Source organism: Lathamus discolor, chromosome 6 (genome assembly GCF_037157495.1).
Source record: "Lathamus discolor isolate bLatDis1 chromosome 6, bLatDis1.hap1, whole genome shotgun sequence".
In the NCBI taxonomy this organism is placed as follows: domain Eukaryota; kingdom Metazoa; phylum Chordata; class Aves; order Psittaciformes; family Psittacidae; genus Lathamus; species Lathamus discolor.
This window is the reverse complement of record NC_088889.1, coordinates 58,092,923-58,113,632: the sequence shown is the minus strand read 5'-3', so window position 1 is coordinate 58,113,632 and position 20,710 is coordinate 58,092,923. Positions and strand designations below refer to the sequence as shown.

Below are 20,710 nucleotides of genomic sequence, written 5' to 3'. Positions count from 1 at the left end.
GTTTTATTCTTTGGAAATGATCTTTTTGTTTTTAATGATAGAAGTGGAGATACATATGGACCTGAGAACTGGAGATACATATGGATCCAAAATTAGAGAGGGACATCTTAGCAGACAACTATCTGGAATGATGCTGCATGTGCTGTGAAAAGCCAGCCACAGCCAGGGAAATAGCTAGGGAAAATTCAGGTACACAGGAATTTCTATGCAATGATGACTGCTATTTTTTCTAGTTCACTGCACATCTCTCTTCTTCTTAGAGGAGCAGAAATGTGTTCCTTAATAGCAGCATCTGGTTTTTACTTACATTGTAAATGCAGTGGGACTAACGGGCTGTAGAAAGCGCACAGGGGGCTAATGGAGATGTAGCAGACACAACAAAGGCAAGACGTTATGGTAGGTTAGTTATTTGGTTTTGATCCTTGATGATTTCTCTTGCAGCCAGATTCAGAGGTTGCTGAGGCTGGAAGATGCCTAAATGTATTCTTTGAGGGCAAACTAAAGGAGGTTTATCCAGATAGACATTTTCCTTCAGTGCAACAAGAAGACTCTGATTCTGAAGAGGTGGAGAGCCAGAATAGCAAAACGCCACCCCAAGATTTTCAGTGGCCATCATATGGACAGGAGTGCATTCAGCCTAAAAAGAGACGGCGCCATGCTGTAAGACTGCAAAAGCAGAAGCATTTGGTTGCTAAGTGGCCACCCTGCTAATTCTGTTTACAGCTACTGATGGGAAGTTTTGACAGGGCTGTGTGCAAAACTGTCAAGCTTCTATCACAGACGCGATCAGTTCTACAATTTTGTGTCAAGATCCTCTGAGTGAAATAAAGTGTCAGTTGTGTATGAATGTGTGAGCATGAAAAAATGAAGTCTCTCAGGCCACACAGTTCTATTCCTAGCAGAAAACTCTGTCAAGCTTTTTAAAAAGACTAAGCCCTCTAGCTATTCACTGTTTGTTTCCTTCATACACAGGAAAGTGAAAAAAAATAAAAGAATGATGTTTCAGCCAGCTAACAGCCTTCCTCAGGTGTGACCTCCTCAAGATATGAGATTTGCTATGAGGCATCCAGCAGCATAACTGACAGAGTTAAGGTGTGTGGGAGGAAAGCAAAGCATTCGGGCTGTTTATTTAAACTCTCCTAATCTGCTGACCATATGCCTTATTTCTAGATTTTGTGAATAGATCCAAATTGATAACAGATCCAAAGTGTTTCAGTCTGTCAATATTTAATCTGTGAGATCATGTATATGTTTTGCAGTGTTTACACTGAACTACTAATATTTTGGTGATAGGTAATGATGATTAATAATAAAAGTAACATGCTAATAATATCTAATACTGCAGAACAGTTTTGTGATCTGTTCAGCATGACATCTCTATTTTATAGAGCACTGGTAACCATGTAATAATTTTGCAACCTCAGTGTGAATGTTGGCCATGTTTTGTGATAAATACAATTTATAGTCATAAAAACAGTATGTTGTCTTACTCAATGATTTTTCTGGGAGCTTGACTGCTCAAGGCCTATGGCATACAGTCTAAGGTAATTATCTGATTAGCTATTTCTTTTGAAGCAGAGCATTTTCATTAAATCACAAAATAACAAGTCTAATACTAGGGCTTTGTGTGAACTGTTTCTGAGCACATACCGGATTCTCTGTTTGCAAGGAATGATTCTTCCAGTATCTAATTCATGCTCAGTAAAGCAGTGGGGGATTTCTTGGGTCTCAAAGGTAGCATTTTTATATAACCCAAGCCAGCTGGTTTTCTTTAAAGCAGATATTGGAATTCAGTAAATTCACTATGAAGCAAATTACATGGTTATAGAAGTGCCTATAAACTAATGTCATATATTCCTGATTTTCTCTTTGCTTATTTCTTGTGATTACCAACAGTGCTAGAAGATGATGATAATGTTTATATGTCTAAGTTGTTTGTTTTTGGTTTGGTTATGGCTTTTTTTTTTTTTTCCTAAATGCCATAATTTATTCCCAGAACACCACCAAGGGCCGGAAGAGCAATTTTAGAGCTCATTTGAAGAAAGGGTGGCATGTAATTGTAAAGCCTGCAGGGTGCGATAGGTAACAAGACATCACACCTAATCAGAGAGTGATGGTTTGCAAGCTGTTTCCCACCTCTACCAGAAGTAGTGGCCAATGCTTTCGTTGTGTGTCTGAGGGGCATCTTTGTCCTTAGAGCACTGCCTGAGAGGGTAAAGCTGGGCTGTGATGTGGCTCTGAGAGGAAGGGTTGTTGCAGATCTCAAATGAAAGAGTTAAAATTCGTTTTAATTGGGTTCCTGTAGGTAAAGATGATATTTTCAGCATAGTTTATATGGGCTATTTGGTCTGGTAACCATATATGTTATTTTAGATAACACTTTAAAGTAAAGGTTTATATATGAAATAATAAGATGTGAATGTTATATTCTACTATCTCTGTGGCTTACTGTTTGCTATTAACTAATATGAGTGAGCTAATGTTTTCTTTTCTTTGAAGAAATGAAAATCTGGATATTATAAGCTGACTGGAAAGCTGTGAGATGAAAGAACAACCTTTACATTTTCTATATGTGAATTCCTATGTGTTTGCTTTCTGTCAAACTCATATTCTCAAAACAGTGTCTTGGCACAGAGATATGAGTGCAGGTTTGTAACTGAATTAATCACCCTTACCTGTGCTACAGGTGTCACCTTTTCTTAGTTGGTGATTAATTCCTCCACCAAAGACCCATCTTTTACCATTAATAGCACAAAAGTGATATGCTGTATAGCTTTCATCCAGGGACAGAGGTAGAAATGGGAGAGGTTATTGATGACTTCCTTTTTTCCTGGAAAAGCAGAGTTAACAAGAGCCTGATTCTCTTTCTTAAAGGCTGTAAGTTTAACTGTACCAGTAGTTTTGGAGACCACCTCTTTTAATAAAATGTATCCAGGGTATATTATACCTTTATCTAAAATAGAAGTTTATCATCATATATAATATACCCTTTGGAATGTGTACTGGCAGGACTCTTAAGTGAGTACTCTTTAGGCTAACTTTGTTTTTGGTTACTTCTCTAAGACATAGTAACAGTTAAAAATATTTTTAACTTCATGTTGTTGGTAAATAGAACAAAAATTTAACTCATACGTACTTTCATACACAAATCTGTAGGTTAGCAACTTCATGAGATGTTTCATGTCGGAAGAACGTTATTCATCTTGGATGTTGCCTTAAAATTGCTGGCTTGTGATGTTCCTGCTGTTGAACACCATACCAGAGGGGCCTGTAAATTCTTGGGTCATTTACTCTGGTGAAGTCCAATTCCACACTGATAACAGCACTGACAGATACAAAAGGACGGGTCTCTTCTAAAATCTGTCAGGCCGTTTGGCCCAAAAGAGAAATAACAGGTTACGTAGTTATTTTTTCTTCTGTCACACAGCCTGTTTCACAATCCAGAATATGTAGGAAAGGAAGCAAGGAGGAATCCCTGAAGTTTTGCACTGGAAGTAAGTATAGCAGAAACAAATGCTAGAAAGACTGTGGAAACCCCAGCAAACGCACTAGAGACCTGCAAATGCAACCAAGGGTACAATTTTTCCTTTTATCTTTAGTAATGGGTTACATGTAGAAAGCGAAAATCCTCTTGGCGCCTAAGCAGTTGGAAAGGAGATTCATTACACTTCAGTAACAGGTCTGTTGAAGAAGAAATGACAGCTACAAATGTGACTTTCATTCCACTACAATTTCAAAAAAAGACATAGGTCTTCCAGTATCATTACAAAATAATGGCATTAGAGTTAATACAAACAGGTGTTTAACCATTCAGATTGTCAAATGACTGCATGTTTATATATGTAATGCGTTTTGCTGAACAATAAAATACATGAAATACATTTTTGCACATCCGTCTGAAACTTTTTAGTACATCTGCTTTCAATTAATATATGGATAATATATAATATAACATATTAGCTATGTTGCTGATAGCTACTGATAGCAAAACAGAATGATTACAAAAAGAATGATTACACAGGAGATCAGCTTTCTATTTATGCTGGAATTTTCAATACCAAATAGATATTCTGCCTTTTTAGCTTTCAATTAGAGTGAGTTAGTGAGAATCAAACACAGCATGAAACAAGTAATAAATATTTGTAGCTTAAATATACATTAAGGTGCTAATGAACATACCAGTTACTAGTGAGACGAGAAAACTACTGTAGTGTATTTAATCAGAAAGGATCAAAAAATATTAAAAAATTAAAATGTTACAAATTGAAGAATTTGGAATAATTTACAAAAGAATAGAACAAAAATACTCTGTTGGCAAAGAGTCAAGCAGGCATTATAAATGTTTTTCTGTCTTTGACAGTTCCTCTCGGTTTGGTTTATGTGAATATAAAACTATCAGCAGCAGCTTTCTGACCTGGAAGCCTACTGGCTTGAGAGGTAAGGGATCCTTATTTCAGGGTTATAACTGAGCTACTCTTCAGGCATAATTAAGAGAGAATTTGTAGATGAAGATAACTTTTTATTGTATAAGCAGGAAAATGTAGAAAAACAACTGGGCATGCAAATCCTTCAAGTGCAAAATACAGGCACTAGACTTCAAAGTTAAATACCAGCTGAGCTTCTCTGACTTTTGATTAGATATCAACAAGATAATCTGAGGGAAAATAACGATAGCCAGTAGTAGTGGGCTAATTAATGTCTAGTTATGTGTGTTTTCATGAGAGCGTTTAGTAGATTGGTAGCATTTAGTCTATTAAGTAGACTTTCATAGAAGTTTAAATTAGAATATATAACAGTGGGAATATGGTATTTGGGTGGCTTTGCTGTGAAAAGGTGGGAATACTTACTGTGAAGATGAGAAATTGCAATATTCAAGTCTGTTGTCAAGTATTCAGCTTCACTTTCTCCATTTTCATTCCAAGTGTCTGAAAAGAGGTTCTTGAAAGACACTTTTCAAATAACTTCTTCCTGCATAGGATGTAATTTGTAGCTGATTCCCCATAAATTCTATCTCACAGTATATCTCCACTGCTGAAAAGTCCTTTTTAGGTTAAGAAGATAAGACATGCAAGTGTTTTTGCAAGAGCAAATAGGGTAGTGTCTGAAGGTCAGGGAGTATTTTACTGCTTTGAGAGAGTGCTTGAGATTCTTACCAGTTTTATGGAAGCAACAACACTGATTTATGGTTGTGCTGTGGGTATTAGTTTGTAAGTTACTATTTTTGATCTTGATTGTAGTGCCTAGGACAATTTTGTCAGTACAGAAGTGTTCCAGAGGCAGTTTGACACTGAAGCCATGTATTTTAAATTCATTGTGAAAGTCAGTGGAGGAAATCCATGTTTCCGGTACAGGTGATAGAGATGTCACTTAATTAATTTAGGCATAATATAGGTGCTGTGTTCCTAGGTGGGCTGTGCTGAGATGACACATCTGTCCTTTTTCCAACATTCCTTCATTACCTGAAGCACCTGATAGCTTGCCACACTAGAATAACTTCTTGACAATGTTTTTCTATAACAGTTGTGAGTTCACTGTAAATGGAAAAAGACCACAAACCAACCAACCTATTTTTATACGCTGACATTTGGGCAGGAAATAAAACATTGGATACTTGAATAATTTTCCTTCTTTGTTTATTAGCTTACTCTTGCTTCTGATGAAGTTAGTAAGAACAGGAATGGTTCTTACACCTTTTATAAATTCAGTACTTGCTCATTATTCCACGATATCCTGCTCTAGGCAAATGTGTTGCTGGTATTTCATTGGTGATGTAGTGCAGGTATGGGACTAACAAAAAAGTAATGAGATTCCTTATGCGAAGTTTACAGTGGAAACATTGTAACATATGCAAACCAGAGCTCCTGTTTGGATTGCATCTCTGAAACAGTGGGATTTGCTCCAGCGGATGTCTGTTACAGACCCAACTTGTTGCCATGTCTTGCGCTGACTGCTGGTACTGAGTTGGACTTCTCTCCCAGGTAAATGAATAAACACAGCGCCCTAATAACATTTCAAATATTGAGTTATACTTGTAGAAACTCATACAACTTAATCTGGTTTTATGTTGGGCCCAGCAAACGTGTAGCGTAGAGTGATCATTAAAGAGCAACAGAACAGTGCTATCTTCAGGCACTGAAAATAAACAAGATAAAGTGTGTTGCAGTAGGGAAGTCAGGCTATTAGAGAGGTAGGATATTTTATCTAGTCATTTCTGGATTGACAGTAATTCATAAGTCAGCATGTTCATTCTATAAATAATTGCATTTTTGCTTTTTACTACACTTTTAATGTTTCTTGCAACAGTATTAATACAGACCTAAATTCAAGTCAGGGAAACAGTTTATGCACATGTCTATACCATATTGTGTGGTCTGTGGTGCATAGTGCAGCACTTCTGAATTTACAGATCACTGGGCCATGCCAAAGAGTTCTCACCTGCAGCCAAACAGCAAATGGAAAACATCCTGAATCTCTAATACTGAAAATATTAACAGAATGGGATGATAGCTATATAACTGTTGTGGTTTAACCCCAGCTGGCAGCCAGCACAGTAAGCAACAGACTAGGCAAAAGTGTTCTATATATCACAGAAATTCAACAAAAACCTTATAGGATATTTTATTCTACAGTACAAATAAAAGAGACTATGTGGAGCTTAGGTAAAGTGAAATCAATTAAAAATTCACCCTTAGGTTCTACCCAAACTCTGTGCTGCATCTTACACATAATTGTAAATACCTAGGGCATTGCAGTGCTGTATATTAACACATACGTGTGGGCTTCGGTTTATAAGAAATAACATTAAAAAAGATCAGCCCTTTAAGCAAATGCTGGACACTCCTCTCTTTCTTTCCCATGGTCTCTGAGAGCTTTAGAAACACTGGTAAACATGTCAGTGATGTTCTTATACATATTTCCTATTTTCAAGTGTGAAAGAGTGTGATAAGCTAATGAAACAAGTGAGTAGCAGAGATGGAAATTGAATATAGCCCTCAGTCCTGGCTGAGGATTATCATCTAGCAGTGTTAAATGAAAGTATTGTGAGACATTTCAAGTTTGGGATGCCCTGCTAAAACCATTCATTACAGAGGAGGGGATTTGCTTCAGACAGCATGCTGCAAATGGTGCTTGAGGTCAGCGCCTCCAGTCCTGGAGCGGCGCTGAGAATCACACAAACCTTTTCTTACCTACAGGGTAGTTTTGTCCAGTGGAGGGAAATGGGGAAAAGGGGAAATACTGATTCCACTGCTGCAAACCTACCGCTGCCTTACAGCATCGGAGCAGTCAAGGTGGCCTGGTCAGTGTGGGTTCTATACTGATAATCTCTGAGTGAGATTATCTCAAGGATATTACAAGTAGGATGTATTTTCTGTAGAGAATGAACCTCACAAAGGCTCTTCAGAAGTAATATTCCATACAATTCAAGGAAAATGAAAGTCTTCATCTTTATTTTTGATCTTTTAAATACCACAAACATCTCTGCAGTGCCAGTACTCGCAAGTCTGACGGACAAGGAAATAACAGCAATGGTCTTTTGAGGTGGCAGTCTCACTACTTAGTCATAGCTCTTGCATCATGTTCAAAGCTCTTCTCAGACTGTTAGTGCCGTGTTATGCTGTGTTGTGTTGCATCATGCCAGCCTGCGCCCTGTGCTGTGGGGCTTGTAATCCCCCAGGGGCAGAGGAGAGGCAGCCTGCTTGTGGATGTGCTGGAGAGGTGGGAGCACCCTGGAGACATTCAGTCTCTGAACTGGGAGAAGAATTGCTCCAACACGTCCTTAAACTGCTATCTGGAGTACTTTTATAGCAGAAGGATATTTAATGGATGGAGAATATATAATCTGCCTCCTTTCACTGGTTCTAATTCAGAAATACTCTAAACATCTGAGTATATTTACAGCCGCAGAATTCAGCCTTCTACTCCTTTGACTAGGAAAGGGAAGATACCTGCAGAAGTAGTCTGATTTTGCATTTATTGGATTTAACTGCTTCCAAATAATGTTCATTCACTTTACAAATGCATTTACGTTGTTTGCATCACCTCTTCCCATCTGTCAGTCCTGTAATGCTTTTCTCATTTTAAGTTCTCCTGCATTATTAATTCAGCAGTTTGTAATTAAATGATTAACTAATCAAATTGTTCCCTCAAGAGTAGCTGTGTAGATGCATTTAAGACTGATTGATTTAACGGAGGTCACTCAGAGACAGTTTAGCCTTCAAACTCACCATTATAAAGGATGAGAAACAAAGAGGAAGAGATTTTAGGAGGAAAAGGCTCTCTGAGCTGAGGGCAGGAAGATTGTGGCTTGTGTGTGTTTTATTGTAATTCCTGTGGGGGAAAAAATGGTTCTGGAACTGGACATCCAAAATCACTTGGATTTTTGTGTTTGTGTTGCTTTACCTGTCAAAACTGTTGTTCAGATTTTAAAATGCATCATGATCATTAGCTGCTTTTCTTTAGTTTTACACTGTCTCAAATGGGAACAAAAGAATTCTTCTAAAGGAGTTAAAGGTGAGTGAACACAGAAGGGCAATACTATAGGGTGTCACTGCAGTATTGTTATTGCTAGTTTTGTCTGAAAAGTTATGTCTGCACTGATCTGGGAAAAACTGCTTTTACTGTATGTATGAAAAGGTGACATGCTTACACAGTTGTATAGGAGTGGGAGGAGATGAAAATAACTTTTATTTCTCCCTCGCTTCACTTTTGTAATCAAGTGGTGTTTTTCTCAGGTTCCTCAAAAGCATTTAGGTACCAGCCACTTCCAGAGGTGGCGGCACAACTTGGATGGGTAGGTAAACTTTAATGGTGCAGCAAAGCTCAGGTTTTCCCAATATTCCCTTTAGACTAAGTGACACAACGAGGAAACCTCATCCTCTCTGGTAATGGGAGATTCACTGCCCTGTGGTAAAGCACTGTAAAGATCTGGTACATTGACTGGAGGGTAGCAAGCAGAGCTGGTACTTCTAAAACAAGTCAGTTGGCTCCCTCTGCTGATTTGTAGCATGATTTTAGTTTTAAGCAACGAGCGCTCTCCTTTAGGTCCTGGAGGTCGCAGCATGCTTGTGCCTTCTGGTGTTAATATGGTTTCTTTCCCTGTGAAATAGCTTCAAAGCTGGATGTTCCCCTTTAGCTTAAAATCTGTACAGACCTTTACAAAGATTAATATATGTATTTATAACTGAGAATCAAACTGTAATGTGGCAGCTGAGTATGAGCATTTTAGGTAAGACCTCCATAAAAAAACATGATTACACCCATCTGTTTCCCTTAAGTACCCAGTAGAAAACAGTTAGCACTTATATATCTCTTGATAGCTCTCTTTCAATCTGGTATTATGGGGAAAGAGGGAAATTCTTTTCCCCCTTTATTTTCTTTCTAGAAAAAGATAGTATTTAAATTCAAATATATGAGAAAAACCCAGCTGGGAGTGTTTGTCAAAGGAGCTTTATTTGTGCATGGATAGTGTCAAGACAGCAGAGTTTTCTGAAAATCTCTCTAAACCTTGTGCACCGATTATGGAAAAGACAGAAGAGGCACATTTCTAATAAAGCTGTGGCCATATAAATAGATATCAAGAATAAAGAAACACGTGATTTCTTAAAAATGCATGCATACATTGCATCAACGCTGTTGGGTATAAAAAGAGCTTTGTAAATAGCTGTAGATTGAGTTCTCATTGAGAAGATACACAAACAAACCTTACTGTTATGGCCTGGCTGTTATGTGATTATTTGACTAGATCCTTACCTGGGGTGAAGTGGTGAACACTTCAGTGGGGAGCTGTGAAAGGCCAGTTTCCATTGTGGCAGGACTGTTGCACCAACCCTGAAATTTGTGTTTCTATAGGCAAAAAAGGAACTGATTTGAGAAGCAATCAAAGAAAAAAAAAAAAAAAGATTAAGAGAAGTCCTCTGCTTATGGGGTTTTTACCTCTTACTGGTAACAGCTTTAGGGACATCAGTGCTAGGATATTTTATATTGCACCCTTTAAAAATTTGTTTATCTGGGTGCAACCAAGTTACATAAACCTAAGCTCCTTTTGAAACATCCTCATGTCCCAGAGCACTTGGAAGTTACTGTGGAGTCTCAGTGATTTTCGAGCTCATTTGACGGTACTTGAGATTTTCTACAGCAAAATGTGTCTCCTGCAGGTACCTACCCACATGCTTCATAAGCAAATTTTCCGTGCGTCGTGTACCTGTGTACCTTTCTCGTTGCATGGACCAATGAGGCTGGCAGACAGGACACGTTAGCTGTCAGAAGGCTGAACGCGGTGACCAAGAGGAATTGTCGCTTCGCGGAGGATCTTCTGAACCTGCAGCAGCAGTTTCACAGAGAGGACCACATAAAACTTGCAGTCCAGCTGCGGGTGCCACTGTCTGTTGACCGCTGTTTCCAGGCGAGTGTCGCTCTTGGCTGCACGGCGCCGGGTACCTGGTGCCGGCAGATGGAGCTAAAGGACCCCAAACACATCACGGGTGGGGGGGCTTAAATGCCGAAAATGCAGGCAAGATTTTGCCATTTTTGTGTGCTGCCAATATTCGCCCTTTGCTATGACACTTCTGTCTTTCCCCCTTCTCTCCCCTCCCCACTCCCCTCCATGAGCCTGCATTGAGAAATTGATGCAAGTGGACCCCTTTACAAGATTTGAGAAGTCGTGTTACATAAAAGGGGAAATAAACAAAAATTCAGTAAGCATTTGCTGCTATCTCAGTCCAAATAATGCTTCCCAAACTTCACCCATTGTTAGTGATGCTGCTGTTAATGTCATGTTGTCACTCTCACGGCAGTTAGTAAAAGGTATTGGCACTTGATAAGCTGATTGTACTGTGAAGAAGGTAAGAAATTCTGTTTATCTGTATGTGGGCTCTTACCAGAATCGCACTGCTGTATTTTACACCTCTACACTACATCATTTTACATCTCTGGTAACTTTCGCTGCTATTGATGGGGGGTGGCTGGTTGCACCTGTGTATTTAATGCCATACCTATACAAGACAAAAATAACTTTCTGCAGGCCCTAAGGACAGAAGTGGGGGCACTCACACAGAAGGTAAATACTTAGATAAATAGCAAGGATATCTAAAGCTTTCGCATGGCCTTTCCATTAGTACACACTTATGCTGGGTTCTGTTCAAAGCACAGCTAAGCAGCACAGTGGAGTGAGAGCTTTCTAAAATTCCCCTTTCAGACAAAGAAGTTTAGATGTCACATGTCAAAAGTAACGTGACCTCGGGGTTTTCAACTTAGTCTTCAGCAGGCATCCCTCACCTTTGAAAAAAAGTCTGGCTTTGAAACAATGCCTGCTTTCAAGAACTTTGGCTTAATATTATGGCCTGAAGGTCAAGATTGTCTTGTACTGACTGAGAGGAGCACAGCGGCCTTCACAGTGGTTCCTTTCTTCATATATGGCTCTTACTTGTACTTAACATTTTGAACTATAAAATGGAATGTAGCATGAGAAAGTATCATTTTCTGTGTGAGGCTTTGATGTGGTTTGTCTCTTAGCCTCACTATTGTTTTTGTATTGTTGTAATGCTGAATGCTTATACTCTTATTAACTGATGCCCTTTATTTGACAGGACTCTTTACTTCTGTTGGTCTTAAGTTTATGGCAAGATACACAGACAATTTCAACTTCAACCTTTCAGTGGAAGGAACACAGAGACAATTGAGTGTGTCTGCTTTGTACAGTGCCAATAGAATAAACAAATGATGGACCTATAAGAGACTGTGAACAAGCCAGGTCAGTTCAACCCACACACAATGAAGGAAAATTATAGCACATGCAGGCTGGGAGCAACCACCAGAAGAGCTGGAAAAGGTTATATTAAAACCCCTCAGATCTGAATAGAGGCTATAAAAAGAGTCTGCACATAGTATGTGTACAATTACTTCAGAAGAGCAATCCTGCTCTAATTGACTCAAAATGGCAGTTAGCCAGACAGACAGCTGGCTGGGGACAATGGGGCAAACCTCTCCTAAAAACCAGCCCTGCCTTCGGCTAGACTACATATTTTTATCATCACCCACCCTGTATGTAGACCTCTTGCTCTTATCTCAGGTGTCTGCTGGGTGTGAACTAGCTCTTGGCCTGCTTTCTTGGGGAAGGGTGAACGTGGCAGAAATAATGCTCTTGTTTGGCAGCTGTGGATGGGAACATGAATCTGCAATGCAGGTATCTTGGAGGGATCTGAGTTGCTCTCGATTCGGAAGCCACAGTGGTCAAACAAGCAATTTTTCTTCTGTAGTTGGCATGTTCTGTATGACCTTTTCCACTGGAAGTGGACTTTGTTAGGTGTCTTTCAGTCACTTACTGTCACTTTGGGCTCCAGTTGTTGTGGGTGCCTGAAGGGACAAAAGAGGGAGATGGCTTAAGTAATAGGGCTCTTCCCAAATTCCTGCAAATATTGTGGAATTTAAATATACTTGTAAGCCATTCTAGTTTTTTGTTTTGTTTTGTTTAGATACCTTTTTGTTTGGAAGGCCTTGTTTTTCATTGAGAAAGCTCTCTTAGCAGTGATACTCCTGGTCACAGCTAGCATGTGGGCATCAGTAGGATAAGAACTAGAGGTGCTGTGCCCATGTTAAAGCAAGATTGTAACTGGAGACTCCGCCCCAAGGCTTACTCCACGCAAGCAAAAATTAACACCCTTAAAGGAAGGACAACACATGAGCTCAAATTTTATTGGAAATGCCATGAAACTGTACCCACAGCAGGGACTATTAGTATTAGAATAAATACTAATAAATTAGTATTTTTCCTCTGTGCTTGCTTCCTTGTCCTCTGAAATGTGAGCAGGGGTGCATGCCACCTCCCCAGGAGGACGTGGATCCTCCTCACCTACCACAACGTGAGAGGCTGCTGGGGTGAGCCACTTCCACTCAGCACGAGCTTGAACTGAGTCCCCCGTGGTACCTGAGGGAACACCAGCAACTTCAGATTTGTATTTCATAATGTGTAATGAGCAGAATAAAAGCACTTTTTAAAAATAGAACCTCTTTCCTTTGTTTTTTTACTGGAAAATCAAATGTGCCTCAATCATGTACTTCAGACATTAATATCTGTGAAGGTGAAATAACAGTATTTTTGGCATGGAAGGAATATTGGAAAATTCAGAAAAGAAATTGTATAGTTACTACTTGAACATAGCTTTTAATGTTCTAATCCCCAGAGGTGCTGTCTCTTGAGCTGGGAGATGACTGCAGGCATAAGCGTCGCTATGACGGTGTGCACCCACTGGCTTTACTGTCTCTTCAATGGTGAGTAACTTTGGGGAAACAAGTGTATGTAATTAGTTGAAGTACGCTTATATGTGATGCTCCTAATGAATGTTATCATTTAAGCATAGTATTTATATATATTAGAAATACAAATGCTTAACAATATTGTTTTCTTGGGTTTTGTTATTATATTTTTTTTTCCTTAAGATAAACCTGTCTCAGTTTGAGTTAATCTGATGCCAAGGATTAAGCTCTTTGTTAGAATCAGGCCAGGCAGAAACTCTTACTGTTAGACTTCTTCCACAGTATCTCATGACTAGACCAGAATTTATGCGTATGCAGGGCAATGACTGCAGTTAAAAAGCACTGTGAGAGTTAGCATTCTTTTAGTTTTTCTCCACTGAATTAACTGCACCATCGCTTAAATAATTCTAGGAGGAGAGTGTTTCAGTCCTTGCCCAGGTGAGACCTTCTTCTCATTGCTCTTTCACATGCTCACCTTCTGCAGGCACGTACAGAGCCACAGGGGCAGCAGAGCACAAGTGTGAAAACTCAGCGTCCTGGCTTGTAATGACCTCTGCCCATTCACCTGCTGGTCAAGGTGCCCAGACCTCCCTTCTGCATCCAAATGTCAGACTGTGACTGCCAAGGTGCCATCCTGTTACGAATGAGTGGTTTAGGGTCATTCAAAGAACCACCACTGGAAGTATTAGCAAGAGTAGTTTTAATATAAATTCATAAAAGTGTGACTAATCAAACTTAGGTGGCAAGGTTTCTCAGTTACTTATTACATGGATGAAACATACAAAGGAATATTGAGTTAGAGTTGGTCTAGGATGATTTACACAAAGATCAAAAATGCAGAAATGTAAGAGAGACCTCCCTGTTGAATCATGAGGGTCAGGGAAAACAAGACCCCCTTGCTTTCTGAACTCCTGTTGGTGCTTAGGGTGCACCCAGGTCCCATCTTAGTCTCAGATTTCATCAGCAGCTTATGTCTAAAGGGTTACATGTGTAATAATTAGGGTTGCAGAGATATCAGCAAAAGGTGACCTTAATATGATGTAAAGGTACCAATTCAACTATACTTGCTATAGGGCATCTAAATCAATTCACACACATCCGAGGGAGGTAATCCGCTGCAGAAGGATGCTCTCCATGAGGGAAAAACACCTGGACCTCCAGCCCTGCTGCCTGTGTGCAGGGAGATGCTGTGCAGGGCCCTCACCTTCATTTCTTCCCTCCCTGTGTGACCAGCCCCCGTGCTCCTGCCAGTCCCTTCTGAAGGGTCCTGGCACCCTGTGATTGCCGGGTGAGCACGCGCAGCTTGCAGCTCCTGTCAAGTCTCGGGCAGGAAGCGGTGCGTTTCTTGTATGGCTCCAAGTTTATTTAAGTGTCAAACACAATATATGTGTGTCACGTAATTTATTTTAAGTGAGTTGAAAAATACAACGGTAACTCATCTTAAAATGAGTAAATTTTAACTCTTGATTTTTCTGGCTTAGTAGATGAAGACTGGTATTCTCTCATATTTAACTATGTCTGTTTTCATTATGAACTGAATCTGTGATAAAGCACAGGGTTTAATTTTAATATTAAAAGTATTCTTAGGTAACATGTATTGCTAACTTTCTCTATTTGCCCATAATAATCCAGTTTATCAAGAGATTACAGGAAAGGTCATCTAAGAGTTACTGTACTGGAATACGGCCTATTGGTGATATGAAATGTCAATTTACTAAATAAAGACAGAAACATAACCTTCAACTTTACTTCTACTTTTTCCCCTTTCCCAATAATGTAGCAATGTCCAAATTAGATTGCAGTACAAATATTCAAATTCTGTGATTAATTCTACTTCATAATTGTGTAGACCCCGGTCCCATAAAGCCCTTGCATTCTTCATATAGAAACTTTGTTTTGTTTTGTGTTATTCACTTAAACAGGGAAGTGATGCTTTGCAGTCAGTTTATTTCGGTATTCTAAAAGCAGTAAACAGTGACCCTTTTGGGGGCTAAGGCGCAAAGACTAGCTGCAGACTCTTGCTTCTGTTGCCATAGCTGGTTTGTGGCTAAGGTATGCATTTTTATTTTCCGGAACCCTGATGCTATTCACTATCCTGGAGAGAGAAAAAAAAGAAAAAGAAAAAGGTCAGTTAGTTAAAAGCAAAGATTTTTGTTTATGTAATAAAGTAATGTAAAAGACTCATAGCAAGAAGGCAGGATTGCATTTGAGCGTTTTCCAACATTGACAATTTGGCAGAAACCTTGCTCCTCCAAAGTAAGATACTTTTCCTAAAATACATCATTTGCCAGCAACATAGAAGCTGTGGGGATTTGTGTTGGTATGACAGAGATTTTAAACCTCCATCTGCCTGCCCTAGACCCTGGTGGCCATTAATTTATTTCATGTTCAGCATTGCTTAGAAAAGGCAAGGTGATTTAAAGATAAGGTGGTTTAAAAAGAACCAGGTAGAAGGAAGAATCGTTATTAGGTATAAATAGAATTACAGGAAAAAGTTTTGAGTGCTTTCCAGAAGGACACACAAGCTCAGACTTGCTCGATCTGTTTCCACCTGTGTCTCTTCATGGTCTTTTTTTCTGGTTCATCTGGGAAGCTTCCTTATCTGTGCATGGCTCAGTAAGGGGTATGCCATCTGCATACTATGGCAAATTAGAGGATTCATCCATCTACTATCTTAGAGCAGTATGGCTTTCCTGCAGGAATTTGTTAATTTATATAAATTTAATTCTCATATCCCTTCTGGAATATTGAACAAAACTCATTTTATGACTGCAGGGTTTGAAAGCAGAAGGGGCAGTAAACTAATATAATTAATCATTGTGTCATTGCTACAGAATAATGGACTAATTCTCTTCCTAATTTCCAGTTACTTATCATTTTAAATCTCACAGGGAAAGCAGCGCTGTATAGAATGCAACAAGAAACAACCAATTAAAAAAAAGTGGTTTGTTTCATCATCTTAAGTGAGTGTAACAGAACCGGGGACGCTCTGGTTGTGATTTATTATCTGCGCTTGTTCTTTGAGTTTTCACATAAAAATAGATACTTTACTAAACTCCTTCACATGGAAGAAAGAATGAATTTCCCTGTATTGATGTATTTTGTGCATCAAAGTTCCATTTCTAAAAAGCACCCAAGTACACAGAATAATTGGCATGAGTTAAAATGAATAAAACAAGCCATCTAAAACTCAGTTTGCAATTATATTTTTACATCAACTGTGGAAAAAAATTACAAACCCTTGCAGTTACAAAAGTTCAATTGGCACTCTGCCCTAATTTGGGCCATTGAAGCTAAAAACTTATGTTTTAGTTACAAGATTCTTTCAAACATTTCACAGCTGAATTCAACTCCACCATTGCATGGTGGTGAGTATTCTTCACCAGCTGATCATTTAAAATGTATCTACTATTTCACTAGGTTTGGTGTGAGACTGTGGGCTCTACTAAATCTCTGCAGGTTCAGGTTTAGACTAGCACAATAAAGATGACCAATACCTCTGACATCTCCCACTGGGATGGAAATTTGGATGCTTTTAGAGAGATTCAGGCCTTTTCTGCTAGAGGCAAGAGGAGAGTATCGAGAAAGGTGACAGGGAATGAATAGAAATGAAGAACTGGGAAGAACTGGCTCAGAGATAGCTAAGGAAGGAGCCTGGGGAATAAACATCACTGGAAAGGCTGTCTGGAGCCTGTGAAGAAGCAGCTGAGTACTAGATGAGATGAAGGAAAGGCAGAGTGAGAATGCAGGATGGAATAGGAAGTGCTTGATGGGACTAGAAAGCAAGTTTTGGCACAGCTAAGACAAGACTACATGGGATGTGTAGGACAGAAGAAGTGCTAGTAACGTCTGACACGAATGACCAGAGGAGGTAGACAAATTGGTAGTTCCTGTTGCTGTACAGAGTACAGCATCATTTCTGGCAGCAAGCTGGAAAGCATTTCAAGGCTGAGCTTTCATCTAAAATTTAAGTAGAGGCCCAGCAACCCTATCTGAAATGTTAGAAGAAAAACAGCAAACAAGACAGCATTTTTCCCACTGGTTTTCATGTTAAGTACAGCTAACTGAACAGAACCTAGAGGCAGTACTGACCTGAGTATTTTTTGTTTTGTTTTCTTGAATGGGAACTCAGCACAGACTCTGTGTTACTTTGACATTTTGTTAATTTGGAACAACTTCAGTCACTGCTGAATCCAAATTAGAACGTAACCAAATAACTGACATGTTTGACCCTCTACTTCAAGGTAATAAACTCAATATTGGTCTTGGGCAATACTGTTTTGTGCAGTCCCCAGGCCAATCCCACTTCTTTTATCCTGCCCAGATTCCTTCCAGCCTCCTGCTTTGAATCAGGTGGTGCAGAAGACCTACAAAAGACTAAGACAACCTAAAAAGGACCTAGAAGACTATCCTGGTGGGATGAGACGGAGACAATTGGTAGGGTTTGGACTGTCTGAGTAGCATTGCTCAGGGTTTTCTTTTTTGGTATTTCTCTATTACTGCTCCCATTCTCATTACAAACTTCATGAAGGGTGCAGAAGAATGACCAACCTGCCTATCAGACACTAAGGAGACCATTTGTCCATGTTCTTTTGTGCTGCCAAGCCAGCTGTCCTCTGTGCCTAATAGTCAGCTGAACACTGCTGTGACAAGCCAGTTGGAAACAAAGTCACAGGGATTGTGTGGGTTTTCGTCTAGAACTGACAGCAGGTGTTTAAAATATTTTAAAGAAAATGCTGGGAAATTCGTACAGAAATTGCCGTGCAACAGTTCATGATGTTTATATTGTTAGCAAACCTAAATGCACTACAAGCAAGCTTTTTGAGTTTGATTTTTATTTCACTCTGTCTGGAGAACATGGCGTCAAATGCCCGTTTTTTATTCTAAGAGTAGTCTTAAAGACTTGATTGCTCTTTGATCCTAGTGTTGTGTTGAAGGTTGTTCAAAGTTATAGGGAGTTATGTATGCTGTATCTTAATGAAATGCTTGTCTGAAATTGTACTGATAGCCTGCTGTGAAAAAATCAATTTGCCATCAGCAAACTGAATGTACTTGATGCTCAATTTAGTTCGCCCAACTATTTCACGTTCTTTCCCTATTGTAAAACAAAAGGGTCTTGAGAATTAATTACAGTGTTAGCATCTGCTTGTGGCAGCTTTGCTGATATACTTAGTAGAATAAGATAGTTAAGGCAGGAGTGAGATGGAGTGTAAAGTTTTTCCCACTACCATTTCTTATGCAAATATCTTTTAAAGGACGGGCCTCTGCTGATTCCTGTACATACTTGTTCTCTTTGCAGTAGAGTAACCAGTTGCGTATAAAATCATCAAATACTGATCTCTTCCAAATAATATGTGTTAGATTGTTTTTTCCTGGTTCATGTTTCTATAAGTATTGCTGGCTGCACAGTGGAGTATTGTTTATCTGAGTACTGGTAGGAACACTATTTCCTCTAAAGTAAATCCGAACTTTTTTTTGATCAGTAGATGAATGAGAAGTTTGAGATTACAGGTCCCTGAGATTCCTGATGTTGAATCCTGTATTAGTGTAATTCCAACTTGCTGTGCCAGGTACACTCTGGATGCTGGACAAGCATGCTTTTGTGTTGTGCAAAATCTCCTTTGGCAGTTTTGTCTTTATTAACGTTAAAAAATGTTAGTGTAGAAATATGCCAATCTAAACTGATGTCTTATTGTGCTTAATGTAGATTGAGCCACAGCACAAGCCCACAAGATATTGTTAATGTTAGGATTTTAGTATTGTATAGTTTTGTGTTTTAATACCTCTTCAGGTAAATAAATATCATTCCTCTTATCTAGAAGAAGGATCAGGTCTTGTAGTTTTTCCTCTAGGCTTTCTTGTTTTGCTGAAACATCAAAAGGTATAAATTACCTTTCTTGGAATGCCTGAGAAAACATAATCTCTCCAACCCAAGAGATTTTCATTATTTGTAAGTTCTCCGTAAGTTCTGTCATGTTGGATTTGAAATTTGTTCATCCATATCACTGTATCTGGGAGAGGATCATCTTAGATTTCTGTGGGAGAGTGCCTGAAATCTGGTCTTGTCATGAAGGATCGTAATGCCAGTAATGGTAGTAAGGTTAGTCCTGTTTGCATTGGAGAACAATTGCAGGTCACATAATTGTAATAAAACCCCCTAAGTTTGGTTAATTAAGAACAGGTTCATTGTCTTCAATAATTTGAAACAGGAAAATTATGACCAGAACTAGTGGGAACTCCAAATTGGTTTTAATATTTATTGTTTCATATTTTCTGACAAGCTGCAAGCATAAATAGGAAAATTGTGTTTGCATGTCTGAAGTTGTAATCTATCCTTTAAGCCTTCAGAGAATTTGCATATGGCCAATTAGTTGCTTCTGGGGTTCGAATGATAAGTCATTATCTGAAGAAATACAACCCAAGGTTTCATTAGATTAAGCTTTTTCTTCTTGAAGACACTTGAATATTCTTTATTATATCCTTTTTAATTTTATTCTTTTCTACATATATACAATATTATTATTAATGCTTCAGCTTTTATATTGGATACAATTCTTAATTTTATGTCCATTAGACTGCCATATACCAAGTGCTTTTAACTTCTTATGTCATAAAAAGTTGTTGAAGCAGTGCCTGGCACTGGTCAGGTGAAGGGATAATTAATACTCAAGTGAAAAGAAAAATATCTAAACGATATATTTCATATATTAATACTCTTATAAAACTTCAGTAACATAGTGTGACATTTAAAATGCACACCTGTATGTCGTGTTTATTCTGTCAACTAAAATTTTAACTGAGGGTTCAAACGGTGGATCTTTGCTCCTGATTGGCTTAGCAATTGACAAGCATTTCTGTATTTTGTAGATATGCTTTATTAGAACATCACGACATGAAATTTAAATTCTACACATGTATAACAGCTTTTGACGGAATGTGTGGTTTGCCACTCTTCCAGAGCACGCACATCCTCTAAATCATAGAATAGTCAGGGTTGGAAAGGACCTTAAGATCATCTAGTTCCAACCCCCCTGCCATGGGCAGGGATACCTCACACTAACCCATGTCACCCAAGGCTCTGTCCAACCTGGCCTTGAACACCGCCAGGGATGGAGCATTCACAGCCTTCCTGGGCAGCCCATTCCAGTGCCTCACCACCCTCACAGTAAAGAACTTCTTCCTTATATCCAATCTAAACTTCCCCTGTTGAAGTTTTAACCCGTTACCCCTTGTCCTATCACTACAGTCCCTAATGAAGAGACCCTCTCCAGCATCTTTATAGGCCCCCTTCAGATAATAACCATTTTGGTTAATAATTGGAATGATTCCTGAGTATGTCTAGAGAAAACCTTGAAAACAAAAGATAGTCTAAGTGAAGTTAAAGCACAACTAAACTATCAATAACCCTGGTAATAAAAAAGCTGCCTGTCTGGACCTCAGAACTGGACAGTGCATCCCC

At 39.0% G+C, this 20,710-nt stretch overlaps 1 protein-coding gene across 3 annotated transcripts in view; it reads left to right on the top strand.

Annotated features, from left to right (window-relative positions):
• The window catches only part of TRIM66 (tripartite motif containing 66), a 51,743-nt gene extending 47,854 nt beyond the window's left edge, over nt 1–3,889 (top strand). For all 3 annotated transcript variants that reach the window (XM_065682975.1, XM_065682973.1, XM_065682976.1), the window contains exon 19: nt 442–3,889. In XM_065682975.1, the coding sequence (XP_065539047.1) occupies nt 442–711 (270 nt within the window). In that variant the 3' untranslated portion in view covers nt 712–3,889. The remainder of the gene's footprint in view (nt 1–441) is intronic.
• The last annotated feature ends 16,821 nt before the right edge of the window (nt 3,890–20,710 follow it).